This window comes from Vipera berus (genome assembly GCF_964194415.1).
Source record: "Vipera berus genome assembly, chromosome: 2".
NCBI classification, from domain to species: Eukaryota; Metazoa; Chordata; class Lepidosauria; order Squamata; family Viperidae; genus Vipera; species Vipera berus.
The window spans coordinates 105248089-105266007 of NC_138203.1; the positions used below are offsets into that span (position 1 = coordinate 105248089).

Consider the following 17919-nt stretch of genomic DNA (forward strand, 5'->3'; position numbering starts at 1 on the left):
GGTCACCTGTATGCACGTTTGACTTGTGGGATCCTGTTTATGGCATCCTGAACATTGATTTATGCGGATGGGACACTTTTCCATCAAGTAGAGAAAATCCTTGCCCAGGTGAAGGAATGAAGCACCAGAAATAGGGGTTATAGCTTTTTCCCCCAGTAATATCTTTTAACAACCATATTCAGTATGCACATGTCCAACAATGAGATTTGTGACATACTATCACTTTAGCATAGTCTTTTAAGTCGGTGATGAAAAATCAGCAAGAATTGGGGAAAGACAGTGGACATTTTCTCCACTGCTAGCAGAGAAAAAGGACAGAGGAGATTAAAGGGATGAGGCCATACTTAATTACCTTTAATCTCGGAGCGTCTTTAAAATGCTTGGCTGGAATCACATTCTTTGGAGTGCAAGTAGCTTATGTTGAAGCACTACTTCCTTCACAGTATAGACACGCTTTATTAGCAGGCCTGAGCTAGGGAAATGAATGCATCAAAGGTCCTACAAGTGGAGTAAGTAGGCAGCTGCGAGTGGGCACAAATGCCCACCTATCCGTCAAAGGTGGCAAAAAGATAATGGCATATCTGGGCAAAGCAAGAGGTTGGCATGAAGTCAAATTGATACTTTGTGCCACTTGGTCTTCATAGGGCAGGTCCTCGGGTTTAGAGGATTAGAAACACTCAAGACGGCGCGTATATAAAACTGCACACACTAGAGCGTACTTATATACAGATTCCCTAGCGTGAGGCCCCCATTCAAAAACAACCTACTAGCTCCCCAAAAATGATTTCGCCGTTTTCCCCAACTTTTCTCCGCTTCGCTTGACGTCAAGACACCAAAGCGGGAACGATATAGCCAGAGCAGCTCGGCTTCCTCACGGAAAAAGCCAAACTGCAGCTCCTTCCGGCTGTTCGGAGTCCCCCTTTCCGGCCTTCCCCTCCTTCCCGTTTCGTCATTGGCGGGGCGCGGTCTTAAAACTCTGGCCAATGAAAACGATCTCTTTAGCATACGGCTTTTACGATGCCCAAAGCTTAATTTTAAGGAATAAATACATAACTCCCGCGGGAAATACGGTGGGGGCCTTGTGTTTTTTTTATATAATTGCTTTTATACTGCCAGCGATGGGACAGAATGCGCTTTCGTATTTTACTCACCAACACCTGAAACGTGTTCTATTCTCCGTGGGTGAATGCCGCGCGCCTTTCCATCTTAGTGACTTCAGCTCTTTTTGTATTTGTCTAGAAGGCTTTCTGCTGTGGCGGAGAGCCCCCCCCCCTTAAATTTCGTCAAAATAAGATATGTATCTATGTAAGAAATTAAACGGCTGCGAAGTGCTTTTGGTGTCGGCATTTTTTATATATTTCGCTGAGACTCCCAAAACAATTTGAGCGTGGAAGTTGTACGCGCTAGTCCAGGAGTCTTCAAACTTGGCCCTTGTATGAGTTGTGGACTTCAACTTCCAGAGTTCCTCAGGCTGGCTGGCTGAGGAATTCTGGGAGTTGAAGTCCACAACTCATAAAAGGGCCAAGTTTGAACACCCTTGCGCTAGTCTGTTTCGTTTCCTAGGAAGTGCTCAAGGGGCTGCGCTTTGTCGGATGGTGGATCTGCTTGGAATTACAGGGCTATAGAAGGGAAGTTAACATCCTCAAAGGCCACTTCCTATCGCCGAGGAAAAGCACGGAAGTGTCAATGTTTAATAGCGGTCGATCTCGACTCGAAGGTGACGAGTTTAAAGCTGCAACATTTATGAAGTCAAAGCAGAAGTAATTTTTGGGTGTAGCATTTTTTTATTTTTTTATTTTAATTCCATTTATATCCCGCCCTTCTCCGAAGACTCAGGGCGACTTACAAGCTTAGCAGTAGCCTTCATTCTATGTATATGCCTGCTTGTTAGGGCTTCCACACACACCCCCAAGCGGCATTATTACAAAGTCAGCTTATTGCCCCCAACAATCTGGGTCCTCATTTTACCTACCTCGGAAGGATGGAAGGCTGAGTCAACCTTGAGCCTGGTGGGATGCGAACCTGCACTAATTGCAGGCAGCTGGTGTTACTTAAACAACCTTGCATTGTAAGCCAATGCAATTTGCAATTTGCCTCCGAAAAAAACCAACTACCAAGAGTCCTAAATTTGTTCGCTAATTTTATGAGTAATACGCACAAAGTGCCCACGAAGAATTTCCTAACTTGTAGTCCATTCAAATGCAACAGCCCGCCCGCTTATTTGGGGTGTTTTCGCAATAACCAGGGAAGTGGCTTATTTTGTGCCAACTCCAGCAACCGGATTACTCCCCTAATGCTACGAGATAGTGTGATGTGTTTAAATACGGCCCCAGAACGGCCATCCAAGCCGACCGTCTCCTGTTCAGCCTACAGCTTGAGCCTCACGCCAGCGATATGGAAGAAAAAGAAGAAACACCTTTTTTTAAAAAAAAAAAAAAAGAGAGAGAGAGAGAGAGAGAGAGAGAGAGAGAGAGAGAGAGTCCTCCCCGCTTGGGATGTCATCTCGAAATACTTCCCTCTAGGACAGGGGTAGGCAACCTCGGCTCTTTTATGACTCATGGACTTCAACTCCCAGAATTCCTGAGCCAGCATAGCTGGCTCAGGAATTCTGGGAGTTGAAGTCCATGAGTCATAAAAGAGCCGAGGTTGCCTACCCCTGCTCTAGGAAATGACCACAAAGCAAAGGCTTCACCTGGCTATTCCGCTTTGTGCCCGTTCTCCCCGATTTCTTTTTTTTTTTAAAATCCGGATTTAAAAAGAGAGCCGGGCGAGCTTCCTTCGGCGAGTTGAGACCCCCAAAGCCGAGCGCCTCTGCCTCCCCTCTGCTTTGCAGCCCGGAAGTGGGAAAGCGGAGAGGCGGGTTTCTGAGCCGAGGAGGAGGAGGAGGAGGAGGAGGAGGGTCCCGGAGGGCTGCCGAGTGTCTTTTTGCAGGAGGACAAGGGCGAGGAAGGGGCGCCTCTCTGCCGGGGTCGGGAGTGGCCCTGCCCGGCGCTGGAGCAGGAGCACTTTGCAGCCGGCTGCGCGGAAGAGGTGCGCCGCTCATCCCGCCGTTAGAGCCTCTGCTGCTTTTCCCCTCTCGGTTCCCCGCATGTCAAGCCTGCAGCGACCCCCGGCTGCTTCGGCCCAGGCCCCGCCGGTTTCCTTAAGCGCGGAGCAGGCCAAAGGTGAGCCGGCAAATCGGAACAGATTTCGAGGGAACGTTAGCATGCCGAGGGGCTGCTGACAGACAGACAGACGCGGTGATTGCAACGGCAGGGGCCCTCCTGCAATGGAGACAAGAGTTTTCTTCTTCGTCCCCGTCCTCCCCAAAAGCTCTGGCCCAGATTTTTCCGCCGCTTGTCATTGGCGCTGGTGCTCGGGCTGAACCCTGCCCAAAGCCCTGCCAATCGGAAATACAGCAAGCAAGCAAGCTTAAGGAGGCGGGTGGAAAATACATCAGGGGTCCCTCGTCCCTTAAAGGGAGATTTGCGTGACAGTAAAGGGAATGATTTCATTGGAAGTTGGGCAAGAAATAGGCCATTTCGGTATTTAAGCTTTAAATCTAGAAATCGGGGGTTCTAATTTTGGGTACCACAACTCCCCCCTGTGGCTTGTGCAGACAAAGGATCAGAGTCTTCAGCAAGTTTTGCAAAATGGGGCTCTTACTCGGCCTGTGCAGCCTTAATCAGGTTTTTAAAAATGGTGCTCCTCCAGGTGGTCCCAGATCCTGGAGTTCTGCCTACAGTTGGAGAAATGGCTGATTGCCAGTTCCTTTGAAAATACACTTTTACAAAAGAAGTATAGAACCTTTTTTTTCTTCCCTTCAAAAATCCATTTGTGAGAGAACTGCTGCTTGGATTAAAGGAAAGTATTTTTAGTGAACAATCAGACGTGATTTTTGGTCCTAAAATCCTTTTTATAAATTTAATTGTCTTTCTATCTATCTCACATTTATATACCTATCTCACATAGTGACTAGGAGTTTCATAGTGAAGCTTGGAATATTATTTGCATGCAATGCTTTTTTTGTAAAAGAAAAAGGTGCCGGAACTCACACATGTCATACAACCCACCTACAAGGTTCCATCCAAAATAGGTGCCGGAACTCTGTTCTGAGCGTTCTATGAGAAAAAAAGCCCTGTTTGCATGTAACAATTGACCCTGTTGCTGGGCCTGGACAGGATGGAATAAAGTCTTGTCTTAACACATCCTCCTTACCTTATCTCTTTAGCTGCACACTTTTGAAAAGTTTTTTTTTAGAAAAGTGAAACAATGTTTTTAATGTCTTGATCAAATCTATATCATTATGGCCCACAAGGTATTTTCTGTGAACCACATCGTGGCCAATTTTCTCCCAATAATCTATTAGCATCTTCTAGCATTCCCCAGTAATGCTTATCCTTAATACTGTACTGTGATATTGGCACAATAGGAGTTGGATACTATTGCTTAGCACATGCTTCAACTCCTGGGGATGCTGTCTGGGGAATTCTGGAAGTTGAAGTCCAAAAATCATAGAAGTTGCTAAGTTTGAGAAACACTGCTTTAGACCACCCCTGGTTGTCTCAAGATGGCTGTTTGCTCAGAGGAGAATGAAATGCAAAGGTGTATTCAACTTCAACTGGTGGGAATTGTAATACAGTACAACATTTCTACTTTCTGTTTAGTGGTTTTGGCAGAAGTGATCAAGGCATTTGGATCTCCAGAAAATGCTCAGCGCCTGGAGGAAGCCAGGGACAATGCCTGCAATGACATGGGGAAGATGCTTCAATTCCTGCTTCCTGTGGCTACTCAGATACAACAGGATGTGATCAAAGCTTATGGTTTCAGTAATGATGGGGAAGGTAAGTTCAGGACTGAATTAATTGGCAGTGGCAGGGAGAGGCTGATTTAACTGTTGTGCTTGGTTGGTTATCCAGCACACCCAATGACCTGGGCCATGGAAGGCAATCTTTATATTTATCAAATTTAGAACCTGCCCATCTCTCTCACAGAGGGACCCTGGGTGGTATACAAAAATATATATAAACCGTAGCATTAGAAATGATCAACTCATGGGCTGCAAACATCATAGACCCATTTTTTTTTGTACTCCTGGACAGTCTTCATGATCAAGTCAGGAAAATTAGCAGCAAAAGGGGAAGAAGGTATTTCGGGTTTTTTTTCTTTTTATGAATGAAAAAGATAATATATCCACGATAGGGAAAATTTATGTAGCCCTTGAAGAAAGTTACCCATCCTGGATTGTATTACACAGTCCACAGGGATCATAAGAAAAGCTGTGTGGTATCAGAGCTGTCTTACCAATACTGTTTTCCCCCCACTTTTCTAGGAGTCCTAAAGTTTGCCAGATTGATAAAATCATACGAGTCTCAGGATCCGGAAATTGCAAGCATGTCTGGGAAGCTGAAGTCTATGTTTCTGCCTCCAATGACTCTACCTCCCCATGGAGCTGGGGCAGGAGGTGGGGTGGCCACATCATGAAGCAGGCAGCCTCTGGTGGGATCTGTATTATTTTTATGTTTCCATACCAGTCTTAACCTGGCTGGAGCTTGGGCACTGTTTTCTTTCGTTATCATGGAAGAGTTGTTTTGACTTTTTTCTATAGTTCTTAATATTTTGTTGTGCTTATGAATAAATTTTTTTTGTAAATATGTCCCACCATATTTATGGCTGAGAGTTTCTGTGCCAGCTTTTTCAAATTACTGAAATACATATTTTAATGAATGTCAGATCTTAGTCCATTCATCCACATTTCATAGTATTTTCATAATTTTCCTGTGGTTTGCAACAGGGAAATTAGACTGACATGTTGGAGTTCAAATTCAGTTCTGTAAATATCAAAATTAAAAAGCTACAAACTGGATTTCTGACATTTGCTATATTCATATTCTAAGACACTGAAAATGGAACATTCAACCATCCTTCTTGCCTGAAAGTATTTGTAAACAGTTAACTTTTTATCATTCTAGTTAGAAAGCTAATTGCCAGGCTGGGTGGGTAGAAAATTAAAAAAAAAACTTTTTTCTGTATAAACACAATTTCTCTTCACAAATTTATTGGAAAGTGTATTTGTTGCTGGTTTACTATAAATATCTGAAGCAGAACTATATATTACTCTCATGCAAACCTGTCAGGTTTTTTACAAGGTAATTGTCAGAAGAAGTAATGTTCTGTAATCACCTTGAGCTGGGGGTGGGTGGGGGGAGGGGAGAGAACAAAGAGAGCCATTTTGGTGTTGTGGTGAAGGTGCTGGCCTAGAAACCAGCAGACTCTGTGTTCTAGTCCTGCCTTAGGCATGAAAGCTGGCTGGGTGACTTGGGCTAGTCACTCTCTCAGCCCAACTCTCTACAGGGGTGTTCTTGACAACAAAATAGGAGAAGGAAGGAGTATTATATGTTTGCCACCTTGAGTTACTTATAAAATAATAAACGTAGGATTTTAAAAATGTAATAAAGCCAATCGATACCTTGGTCCATGAGTAAAAAGTCCGAAGCGGGAGGGAGGAAAGAGAGCTGGATTTGTTTCAGTTGGGTCTCTCTTATAAAGTCAGTTGATCGGCAATTGTTCTGGAGAAAGAATTTTGAAACTGCTTCTTTTTCATTGTTGTTTTGCTTTTAATTATCAATAAGCTGCTTTGCTGCTATCCTGAACAGAGAGATTTTAATTGCAATAAATAATATGGCGCCAGGCTAGAAACCGGCTGACCATGAGTGGTAGTCCCACCTAAACCATGAAACCAACTGGGCCATTCATTCTTTCTTAGCCCTGGGAAGAAGGCAGTAGCAAACTATCTCTGAAATCTTGTCAAGAAAATTGAAAGGGGCTAGTCCAGGCAGTTGCTAGAAGTCAATCACAAAAAAAGTATCTTTGGGGATGTATATCAACAGTTGTATCAGCTACTGCTGAAGCAAATGCTTAGAAATGGCCATGAATCTTGAGGCCACAGGATTGGAGACTCATTTTCAGTGCCAAAATGACACCAACATTACTGGATGAGTAGACAATAGGGCAGTCAGGGATGCTTGTTATGGCATCATTAAACGTAAAAAATGCATGTGAAGAGGGGCCTGTTGTGGCCAGGTAGCCAGTTAAGGTGTATTCACATTGAGAAAAAGATGGAGAGGATTAAATTTACCACAGCCACTGAGCTAATCAGATTAAGAACCCCCTTGCAGACTCCAGAGAGTGAGCAAAATAAACGCCCGGGACCATTGTAATGGTTCACTTAGTTGCTGTCCTATACAATCAATAAACCAAATACTGGAAGATAACGGCATCAGTGTCCCTTATTGACAATTTTATTTATTTATTTATTTTTAAATATAATTTTTATTGAATAAACATTTAAAAACAGGTTGAGCACAGTGTGACTTTTCTGGCTATTATTTTACCATACATATACCATATACCATATATCTCTCTAGTCCTTGATCTTTTATGCCATTTACATATTGCATTTTATACTATTTACATATTTATATATTTACATACATATTTACGTCGATTTACAACATAACTTCCATTTCCATTCTTATTTCATATTCTTTCTGATCTCTATCTTATGCTCACTTTGGGAGTGAAAATTTATACTTTGTCTCTTCTAGACGAGCTTTCTTTGTTCTGACTTTTTCTCCTCGAGTCTAACCAATAATGCATCTTATCCCAAACTTCGTAATACTCTGTTTCATCCTTGGCTTTAATTTCTAAGTTTATCCATCTGCACATATCAAAATTTTTTTAATTAATTCACTCTCCACTGGGGTATTTCCGTTTTTCCAATTCTGGGCATACACCAACCTTGCTGCTGTTATGATATGCAATACTAGATATGTCTCTCCTTTGTTAAACTTCCCATCTATCATTCCAAGTAAAAACAATTCTGGTCTGAGATCTATCTTCAGTCCCAACATTTCCTCCAACCAAGTCTTTATTAGCCGCCAAAATTCTTTTGCTTTGGAACATGTCCACCACATATGATAATAAGTCCCTAACATTTTCTTGCACTTCCAACATTGTGGTGATACATCTTTTCTCATCTTTGCCAGTCTTGTTGGGGAGAAGTGCCACCTGTAAAACGTTTTGTACAGATTCTCTTTATATGAGGTAGCCAAGGTTAACTTTCTATTTCTTTCCCATAACATTTGCCATATGTCTAAATCAATATTATATCTGAAATTTTGGGCCCATGTTATCATCACTTCTTTTACCTGCTCCTCTTCCATTTTATATTCCAATAAATATTTATATGTTCTTTTGATTGCTTTCTCCTCCATTCCTAATAATATTTTATCTAATGTTGTCAGATCTCTCCGTATACCCCATTCTTAGAGGAACTGCTACATTCAGGTACAAGACTTGTGGAAATATTAGAAGAATACAGAGAGGTAGTTGGACTGAAAATCAACACGAAAATGATAGTTAAAAATATGACTAATACACAGTAAAACGACCTGGTGGAGAAAATAAATATCCAAATAGTGAAGAAAGTTAAATACTTATTGACAATTTTAAGAGCAGTGTTCTTAAAATTGCTTATGTTTGTTTTTTGATTTTATGCCCTGTATTTAGCTCTGGGAAGTCGGGGGGGGGGAGGAGGGATTGGGGGAGAGGGATGGGGAGGGTTAGGTAGGGGTGGGGAAGGGGGGGATTAAAGTCAAAATGTATTGTAAAACTTTTTAAATAAAAAAAAAGAGCAGTGTTCTCAACCTTGACAACTTTAAGATACCTAGGCTTCTCTCCCAGAATTGCTCAGCCAGTGTGCTGAGAGGGATGTTGCTCTAGAGAGAGAATAATCACTGCTCATGTTCTTTATTGGGACTGCCAAGATAGTGGCTGCAACTGTGCAATTGAAGCCCTGCCTTTTTGGGGGGGGGGCTGTCATGCATGTAAAAAAAGAGGCGGCTTTGAGTGCAGTGTCACAACTTGACTTTTCTGACCCCTGTGTAATAGATATCCCTGAATGCTCAGATCCCTTCTAAAGCTGTCCAACCTGCTAATCATTGCTATATTTAATTGATACTGTTTAGCCATAATTTATTCAATGAGCCCCAATTGAGTGAGTTTATAAAACACATTTAGTCATAAAACATGGAAGTGGGAATGAAAATCAGATTCTCATGATGTCTAAGTTCATAGTTAATTCTATAATATAAACACGGTCGTTGAACAAAAATTTCCTTTCTTTTACCCAGAAAATTGAGAACTCATAACAAAGCCAAAAGGTTAGCAATACCTCATCTAGGATGGTGCCTTTAGAATTCTATTTTTTATAAATTAAATAGTTGAATCTCCTGAAGTAGCCAAAACTTGTGAACCCACAAAATTTCATGAGATTGGGGGTGGGGGGTGGGGGCACTGAGTTTGGGGATATCCACCCATCATAAGAAATCACACTGTTTGTCACCTGAAAAAGTTCTGAGCAATGCTACAGCTAATCAATAGTTATTAATCATCAATAATTTGAATTATAGTATATAACGAATAAGCTGAGAAATTTTAGTTAAAATATACACCCTCAAATTGGGTTTGATTTATCCATGGATGGGTTTATTCCCCGAGTATCTACAGCAGGGGTCAAAAGTCCACAAGTCTTAAAGTTGCCAAGGTTGAGGACCCCTGATCTATAGTATATCATTTTTGTCTGCACTTGGGGGCTCACATTGCTAGAGGGCTCTGTTGAGCTTTTTCTAACATCTCTGCACTGACAACTAGAGATCAGACATTTCTGACCGGGTTTAGGATAGCATTATGTGCTAAGTCCTGTGGAATGGTGAGGAATAAAAGTATAAATTCAGTTCAAAGTATTTCAAAAAGTATTCCATATGCTTTTCTTAGAACAACCAGGGTTGCTTCTCTAACCTTTGAGTACAGAAGGAGATGGATTCATAACTGCTAAGAAGAGTGTGCACGAAATTATAATTAAGTAGAAAACAAAGAATGCCATCCTGCCTATAGTCTAAGCTGGCGATACAGCCTTGGACACGTTCCTATATGCCAAGAGACAAAAAACTGTTGAATGGAAAGAAACTTCCTTCCTATTGCAAGTAAGTTAGTGAGCCAAAGTTAGCAGATGAGCTTATAAATACACAAGCACATCTACAGTGAAGTGAAAACGGTGAAAGTCCTCATGAGTTTAAAAAATATCAAAACTGCTGTTTTGAGGAGGGCAAGCCACACAGTCCATCCGGCAACTGGCTAAGGGATGAACTGAACTTTTTTTTCCGGCTTCCCAGATCTACCCAGGGAGGCCCCTCCCCCCCCTAGGTCAATGAGGCGGAGAAGCAAATGCCTCCTCCCTTGGTTACCTGCTGCTTGTCTCAGGTTCAGCCTCTTCCTCTCCCTGTAACCTCCTGGGTGCTTATTAACTCCAGGAAGACATTTAGCAGGGGAAAGAATGAAGTCTTTTGTATTGGGAGCAGCTTTTTGAATTCAGCTTCCTTCCACTATATCTGTTCTACTAAGGCAGAGACTTTCAGCTCCGCCAGGTAACTTTTCAGGTCTCCGCCTCTTCTGCTTCTGTGTAATAAGAATGTAGCAGTGAAGGTTTGTTCAATGTGGGCTTCTGTTTTTATCATGTCTGTAATTAGCAAGAACAAAGGATGTACACGATTCTTTCTCCAACTGGTGTTGACATGCAAATGGTCAAATGCAGGTGTTCCATTTCCCCCTTAATAGCTAGTGGCAATGCAATATAGCAAGCCAGCTGTTGTAGTTAATACTAATATAAATGATATGGACTTTCCTGGAGGTAAGCACACTGAATGCACGAAGGCTTAATTTTGCATGAGCATAAGTATAGAATGATGGGGCTGGCAATGTGATCAGAACAATTTCAGGATATAAAGCTGATTTTTACCAGTAGTTTCAATCACTATTTAAAAGGACTGTATTGTAAAAGCAAAGTTCAGAGTTTGTGGATTCTGGATAGGAAATAGTTAAGTGGTAATATTAAAGCAACGTTGATAAAGTTGAAGATTAAGTGTAAATAAAATAGGGTTATTGTATTTTGATGTTTTAGAAGAATAGGGAAATTTTGTGATGTATTGAAATGTAGAAACCCTCATAACAATGCTGTTTAGTAGTAGAGTCAAAATATCAAAGACTGTAAGATGTGTGTAACTTAACCTTATAGCCAGTGCTTTTTTTGTAAAAGAAAAAGGTGCCGGAACTCACACATGTCATACAACCCGCCTCGCCTACCCTACAAGGTTCCATCCAAAAAAGGTGCCGGAACTCCGTTCTGAGCGTTCTATGAGAAAAAAAGCCCTGCTTATAGCATTTTCAGTACTCTTTTCATTTCTAAGTCAACCAAATCAATTGATTATAATATTGCTAACTTTTAAAAGCACCAAGATAATAAATAAGTCCTAGAGGGTGATTTGCATATTCGTCTATGAAGCCTTGCATCTGCTGTCTGTCCTCTTTGTTTTCCTTCCAGAAAATCCGCTGCTACCTTGTCTTACTTTAGGCAAGACTCCATCATGTAGGTATGTCTTACCCAGCAGTCACTGTTCTTTTGGTCCTAAGCAACCCGAAGAGCAGACTTCTCCACAGGATAGAGAATGTGAGAAGGGATGCAGAAAATTTGAAGAATTGCATCTTGAAGGTCAGACAGCTTTCCCTACCTGATAGCTGAAAATGCAGAACAGCATCTCTTAGTACCTGCCAAGAGGACCTGATTGATCCTTTACACCAAAACATTAGTTTATCTAAAGACACTGTTGAGCAAAGCACCAATCTCCAGGAATGTTTTTAGTTCCAAAAACTCACTGGAACCTAAAGGCCCTCATAAGCTTCCTAGAAAACCAATCCTAGTGCTGTGGCTCTGTGCTTTTGCTAGGTGAATGTTCACTTGTTGATAATGAGCTGAGCATCCCCAGAGGGTGTAGTGTGGTAAAGAGCATTGCAGTAAACTGGTTTGTAGGCAGCCATCTTCTGTTGAGTGGGAAAACTCACACCATAGTCCTTTTTTGTCAGTGAACTTAGAAGTTTCAGGCTCCAAACCCTGGAAAATCCTGACTTGGTGTACAATGACCTTAGGTAGCAAAGCTACGAAAGAACTTGTATTACATTGGAGCTTTCCCCTGCTGCCAGACAGAGCCAGTTGGAGTAATAATCATATGCAGTGCCATGCACTCTGATAAGTCCTCTCTTTTCTATCCTTGTTTTGACTTTACCACCTTCGGTCCTTCCGCCGTGACCTGAAGACGTGGTTGTTCCAACAAGCGGGCCTGTACTGAGTACGGTTTTAATTAGCTTTTTACTGGTTTTTAAATTGTCATATAATTATTGCATTTATTGTTTAATTCTTTTTTAAAAATTTTTCTATTTTATGTTTTTAATTTTTATTGTTGTGCACCGCCCTGAGTCCTTAGGGAGAAGGGCAGCATATAAATTTAATAAAATAAAAGTAAATAAAATAAATAAATAAGTGTTAAACTTAAGCTGGGGAGAGTCAAATGTAAGAGTAGCAAAAGAGCTAAACTCTTTTTTCTCTCCTCTTTCCCTCTCTCCAAATTTCCCCATCAAGTGCCACTCTGTAAATAGAGCACTGTAGGGCAAAGGCAGGGAACATACAGCTCCTCCCTCGGTTTCCTGCAGTAGTTTGACCTGGGCTGATCCAAATATTTTGTTTTGGTTAAAAAAAAAGTGTGCTGATCCACATGCATTTGTTGCAATATTGTAAAGCTCTGTGAGAGTATCCATGGCTGGGAACATGCATTCCCCACTTTCCCCAGAACAGTGCAAGAAATCCTGGGAATGCCACTGGAAGATGGGCTGGTGGGAGGGGGGGAACTGGATAACCAACAGGCTTTGCTTTGTATTTACCCCGCAGCTGCGTGACTGATTATTATTTTCATTTGTGTAAATGTGTGGAGGGGATCTAAGCACATAGGGTGGGGACAGGAAACTAAACCTCCTATTCTTTGATTTTTTAAAAAATATTTTTTTAATGTCTACGGACATTAATGGAATCTTTAAAGAAAATATCCGTAGGTCAATTTGAAAAACAAATGACTGGGCTAAGAATTTAAGCTTCTTTCACCTGTGTGTGATCATCATGATCAGGACCAGACCCACACAAGCTGCCATCAGCATAAACACAACTCAGAAGAGCAGTTACATGCTATGGAGTTATTATATCTTGCAGTTAGCCATCAGAATTAACACTGCTTTATTATCAGCGCCAAAAATATCTGCTAGTGGAGTTAAATATTATCTCTGTTAGGATCAAAGTTTAGAGTACAATCCCCAGGCTTTGATGTTCAACCAAAATATTTTTAAGTCTTCAGATGAAAACAATAATAGTAAAAAAAGATTAACCATTTTAACATGTCATCTTATTCTAGCAACATTATTTCTTCCTTTTTTTTAAACTGTCAAGACTGAAGAATCTGTGTAACCAGAAAGCAGGCAAATTATGTAAAAGTGATTGGCATGACCAAAACACATGCCAAGGTGTATGCACACCTTAAAAAATCAACCTATTTGCAAATCTTGTAGTTGAGACTTGTATTGTGGACAGATTTTTTTTGATAAGAGCATGCTTTTCCTTCTTTTTCTACGTATGAATTTTATTCTATAGCTTCAAGTGGACATCATCATTTAGTATTTACTTTGTGCAGTCAAGATCTTGTCTAAAGATATATTTAAAATGCTGGATATTTGGCTCAAAGTCTTTTTCGAGGCAGCTCCCTTCTAGGCAGGGTGGTTCAAAAAACAAATTTATTTTTCCCTTTTAATTTTGTTTCACTTTTAGAGAAAAACTTTTCTTGCTTGAGAAGAAATAAGCAATTAAAATTTTCTCCTGCCATGTAACAAGGCCTGTTCAAGAAGCTGTAAGCATTCAAGTACCCAAATGGAAACAAGAAGCCAGTCCAGGAAAAGGACATTTTATATTAATATCAAGGGAAAAACACCTTTGCTGGAGTTAAATTGGATCAGATCTAGTAGACAGTTTGTGGGAAAAGGTATTATTGTTGCATGATATAGCTGTAGGCTACGTCTTTGTGGTGAACCTCTCCATGAATTCCACCTCATTCTGTTGAATGAGGAAAAATAATGCAGTGTGGTAAAGGGATTTCTTATGGAAGAAAGAAGCACATAATAATGAGAAAATAGAACTTGAAATGTTTAAAGTGTTATCTCTTTTTCTGTTGCAGGCCTGAATTCCCCAACATCTTTTATATTTATGACATTACATACATTGATTACATACTCTTGGGATATAATTGCCTTTAATTATGTTGCATTTAGTACTGGTGTTGATTTTCCTGTAGTGATAATTAAATGGACTCCCTTGCGCATTTATCGTGAATTCTTTTTCCCTCCCCCCAAAAAGAAAGAAAAACAGAAATAGTTGTGAGCAAGGAAGATAGGACAGAAGGAGAAAAAGGACCCAAAAGCAGAAGCAGAAGTGCACACATTGCAACTTGCAGTGAAGAACAACGATGTTAGATATGCTTCCTGTTCCTGTATTAGTGCTCAGCAACTTGGAACTGCCTGTTTGCCTCACTTCTTTCTGCCCTTACCTACCAACACGGACTGATCGTGGAGCAGACTATGAATGTGTGATGGGCAGTGGAAACGCATGAGGTAGATGGATAGAGTCAAAAAAGGAGAATTCACAGCTGGAAAGTCTGGTTGAGACATCAAACACTCATTTTGCTTTTATTCTCATCTTAAACTTCAGTTAATTTTTCAATTGTTTTCTTAACTGGACTTTTGATTTTGCCACTGCTCGCCTGGGAAATAATGAGGTAAGGAAAAATTTAGGATTGACGATTACAGGTTAATGTTTTCTTTCTAAGCAGGTCTTGAAATGTTTCCTTGAACTGGGAGGGACAATGTTCTGTGGGAGTATGTGTGTAATATGGGAGACAGTTGCTCGAAGGGATCATTGTGTTGCCTCTGGCTGTAGGGATTTGGCAGCAGAGGCTACATCTTCAAGCATCCCTGCCTAACTAACAACTGCAGCTGAATCTTCAGGATCTAGCAGAAGTGTAGCAAGTAGAATTTCTCCTACTGCTTATGATTAGTGGAGCAACAGCTTCACTAGCTACATATGTTTCCCTTCTGCTCAGTTAGAAAGTTGATGACCCTGTCTCTCTTCATAGAGATGATTTGATTACTTGCCACTATATTTGAGGATGTTTTTTATTGATCTTATGTCTTCTAAATTGTTGTAATTGTTGCAGAATTTTAGAACTGTATGCCATCCAGAGTCAATTGATTGAGTTGGGGGGCTATAGAAATTGAATGAAGAAATAAATGAACAAGCAAACAAATAAATAATGCTTAATGGCCAAACGCTGAATGTGTGAACTGACTGGATCTGAAAGAGCTGTATTCCAGATGAACTGAAGGGTCAGCCTACTTTGGTTGATCTGCACTGTTTGATTCTCATTGATTTGTTGTTAATTCTAAATTATGAACATGCTAGTGGGAGTCAGTGCTGTTGGGGCAGGGGAGAGAGAGAAGGAAAACCACTGTCCACTTTCTGAATTGTGGTAGAGGATGGAGGTATCTGTCTTGTGAACTCTATGTAGGATCACACCTACACAGTCTACTCCATTTCCCCCCCCCCTTTTGATGTCTTTCTTTTTTTTCTTTTTCTTTTCTTTTCTTTCTTCTTTCCACCAACCAGGTGGTTTCATCGTGACCTGAGTGGCATAGATGCTGAGGCCTTACTCAAAGCACGAGGAATTCATGGCAGCTTTCTGGCTCGGCCCAGCCGAAAAAACAAGGGGGACTTTTCCCTTTCTGTCAGGTAATTGCCCCCCCTTCTCTTTTAATCCTTTGATAATATTCCATGGTTTTCCTTGAGTGACCTCCCACCTCTTCAGTTTTTCCTCTCCAAAAGTACTCCATGTTGGTATATACCCAAAGACTTTCCCCTCTGTAATAAATGGAGGCCATATCATAATATGATAGTTCTCATGGTTAAAACATATATCACTCCTAAAGTCTATGGGAGAGGGCTGCTATGATACATATAAATAAATAAATAAATAAATAAAAATATCTAGCAAATCCCAAGACACATTGGAATTGAAGGACAGAGTGCAAAAAGAAAAGGAGGAATGGAATGACTGCAAGTGAAGATGGCTGTTGTGAAACTTATTACTTTCCACAAACTTGAAGATGCATTTTTTTCTCTGGGGTTTTTCCCAGAGCCTTTTGTCTTTTTTTGGGTGGGGGACGTTTGGTAGAGAGACTTGGTTGGACGTTTAGAGGCTGATTCTCCCTAGAACATTCTCTGAAATAAATCTGCTGATGGCATAATACTGACTTTGTTGGGAACAGGCCTTCAGACAAAACAATCAGCTCCCTAGGCTAGCGGCACCAATGCTCTTTAAAAAAATGTCCATGGTTTGGGGAAGTCATCAGACATTGGAACCAAAAGACCGGGTTCAAGCCTTCCCACAGGGACTTCCACAGCTTCTGACTCCCATGTTATTTTTCAAGCTGGCCTCCATTTAAGTAAAGCAACTTTATTTCTTCTTTTCTTTCAAATTAGAATTTCCACTAACTCTCATGTTAATCTTATACAATAAACCTTCCTCTGGATAATAGTCCTGCTTAAACAATTTGAAGTAAATAAAAATATCAGTGCCACTTCTAATGCCATTATGTCTGCCTGCCTTAACACAGAAGGCATGAACATTCCAGTGGAATGACAATTGGAAAAATGCTATGGGGAGTCAAACGTACAATCTTTTTAGCTAATTTTCTGTAAAATTCAGTCTTATTTATTTATAAGACAAATATGGCCACACTTCTTATGTGTCACAATTCCGGCGGCTTACAAAAACAGAAGTAAAAACCAAAGAAAGACAATACCCTCCCCCCAAAATAAAAACAACCCCAAATCCAAGGATCCTAAACTCTGTGGTACATCTATAAATGCAATCAATGGCTCCAGCTTCATTCTATTCCTAATTCTCCAGTTTGAATAAAAGTCTTATATTCAATTCATATGTTGTGGGGTGGAAGATAAGCCCGGGTGAGGCCAAACACCAAGGAATCCATCCATTTCCCCGAGATCCCTTACTTTGGTCTAGAATTCCTGCCAGGAGAAATAGTAAAGATCATTTCTCCTTTGCTCTTCCCTTCCTGATCAACTGATGAGAAACTTTTGACTCTCTCTTTTAGGGTTGGTGATGAGGTAACTCACATCCGTATCCAGAATACTGGGGATTACTATGACCTCTACGGAGGAGAGAAATTTGCTACTTTATCAGAACTGGTGGAATATTATACACAGCAACAGGGATCCCTGCAGGATAAAGATGGAACCATCATAGACTTGAGGTATCCTCTCAACTGCTCTGACCCCACAACAGAAAGGTATGAGGAAAGCACAGCTGCTTCTACCTATAGCTGCATACCCATCTTGACTTTCCTTTCCATGCTGAGCTTCAATTGAGAGGGCTCACACATTATATTTATGTCTTTTATCATTTGTTCATACGTATCTCTGCTGTGGATCTATATAGATATAACTGTACGTTATGTGCGATATATTTATTGATTATTTATTTGCATGCATTGTCTGAATAGTCATCTAGGAGGGATGGTGTAGTGAATGCTGCAGTGGGTGGGAATTCTTAGGTTCCTTCCATGATTCCTTAAGCTCCTATAGGGTTTTCTGAATGATAGTCTAAATGCTTTTGACCCTACAAAGACATTCCTTTATCTGGAGCATATGAAAGATTGTTATGTGTTACTCCTAATTTGCACAGCAAGCAAGCTCTATTCTCTATGTTTCCACTTAAAAAAGCAAAACAAAGCAGGTAAGAAGATAATTTAAAAGAGTGTTAAAAATGCCACTGACATTTAAGATTATGAAAATAACCAATATCTACAACTCAGCTTGAATGTAGATTTCTTCTTCTTAAAGAGGTCTTTCTCAGACAAGATGTTAAATAAAGTCAA

The 17919-nt window shown here is 40.6% G+C and overlaps 2 protein-coding genes across 2 annotated transcripts; both read left to right on the forward strand.

Annotated features, from left to right (window-relative positions):
- The first annotated feature begins 2870 nt into the window (after positions 1-2870).
- On the forward strand, positions 2871-5635 carry LOC308661764 (protein C10). Its single transcript, XM_081316939.1, has 3 exons — positions 2871-3164; positions 4647-4823; positions 5312-5635. The coding sequence occupies exons 1-3, from the start codon at positions 3089-3091 to the stop codon at positions 5461-5463; spliced, it is 405 nt and encodes a 134-aa protein (XP_081173065.1). The 5' UTR covers positions 2871-3088; the 3' UTR covers positions 5464-5635.
- Positions 5636-10273: 4638 nt separating this feature from the next.
- LOC308662773 (tyrosine-protein phosphatase non-receptor type 6-like) lies at positions 10274-17410 on the forward strand (the record flags this gene model as incomplete). The annotated part of the gene is made up of 4 exons (XM_081318918.1): positions 10274-10466; positions 14324-14741; positions 15629-15751; positions 17137-17410. The coding sequence occupies exons 2-4, from the start codon at positions 14737-14739 to the stop codon at positions 17408-17410; spliced, it is 402 nt and encodes a 133-aa protein (XP_081175044.1). The 5' UTR covers positions 10274-10466; positions 14324-14736.
- Between the last annotated feature and the right edge of the window lie 509 nt (positions 17411-17919).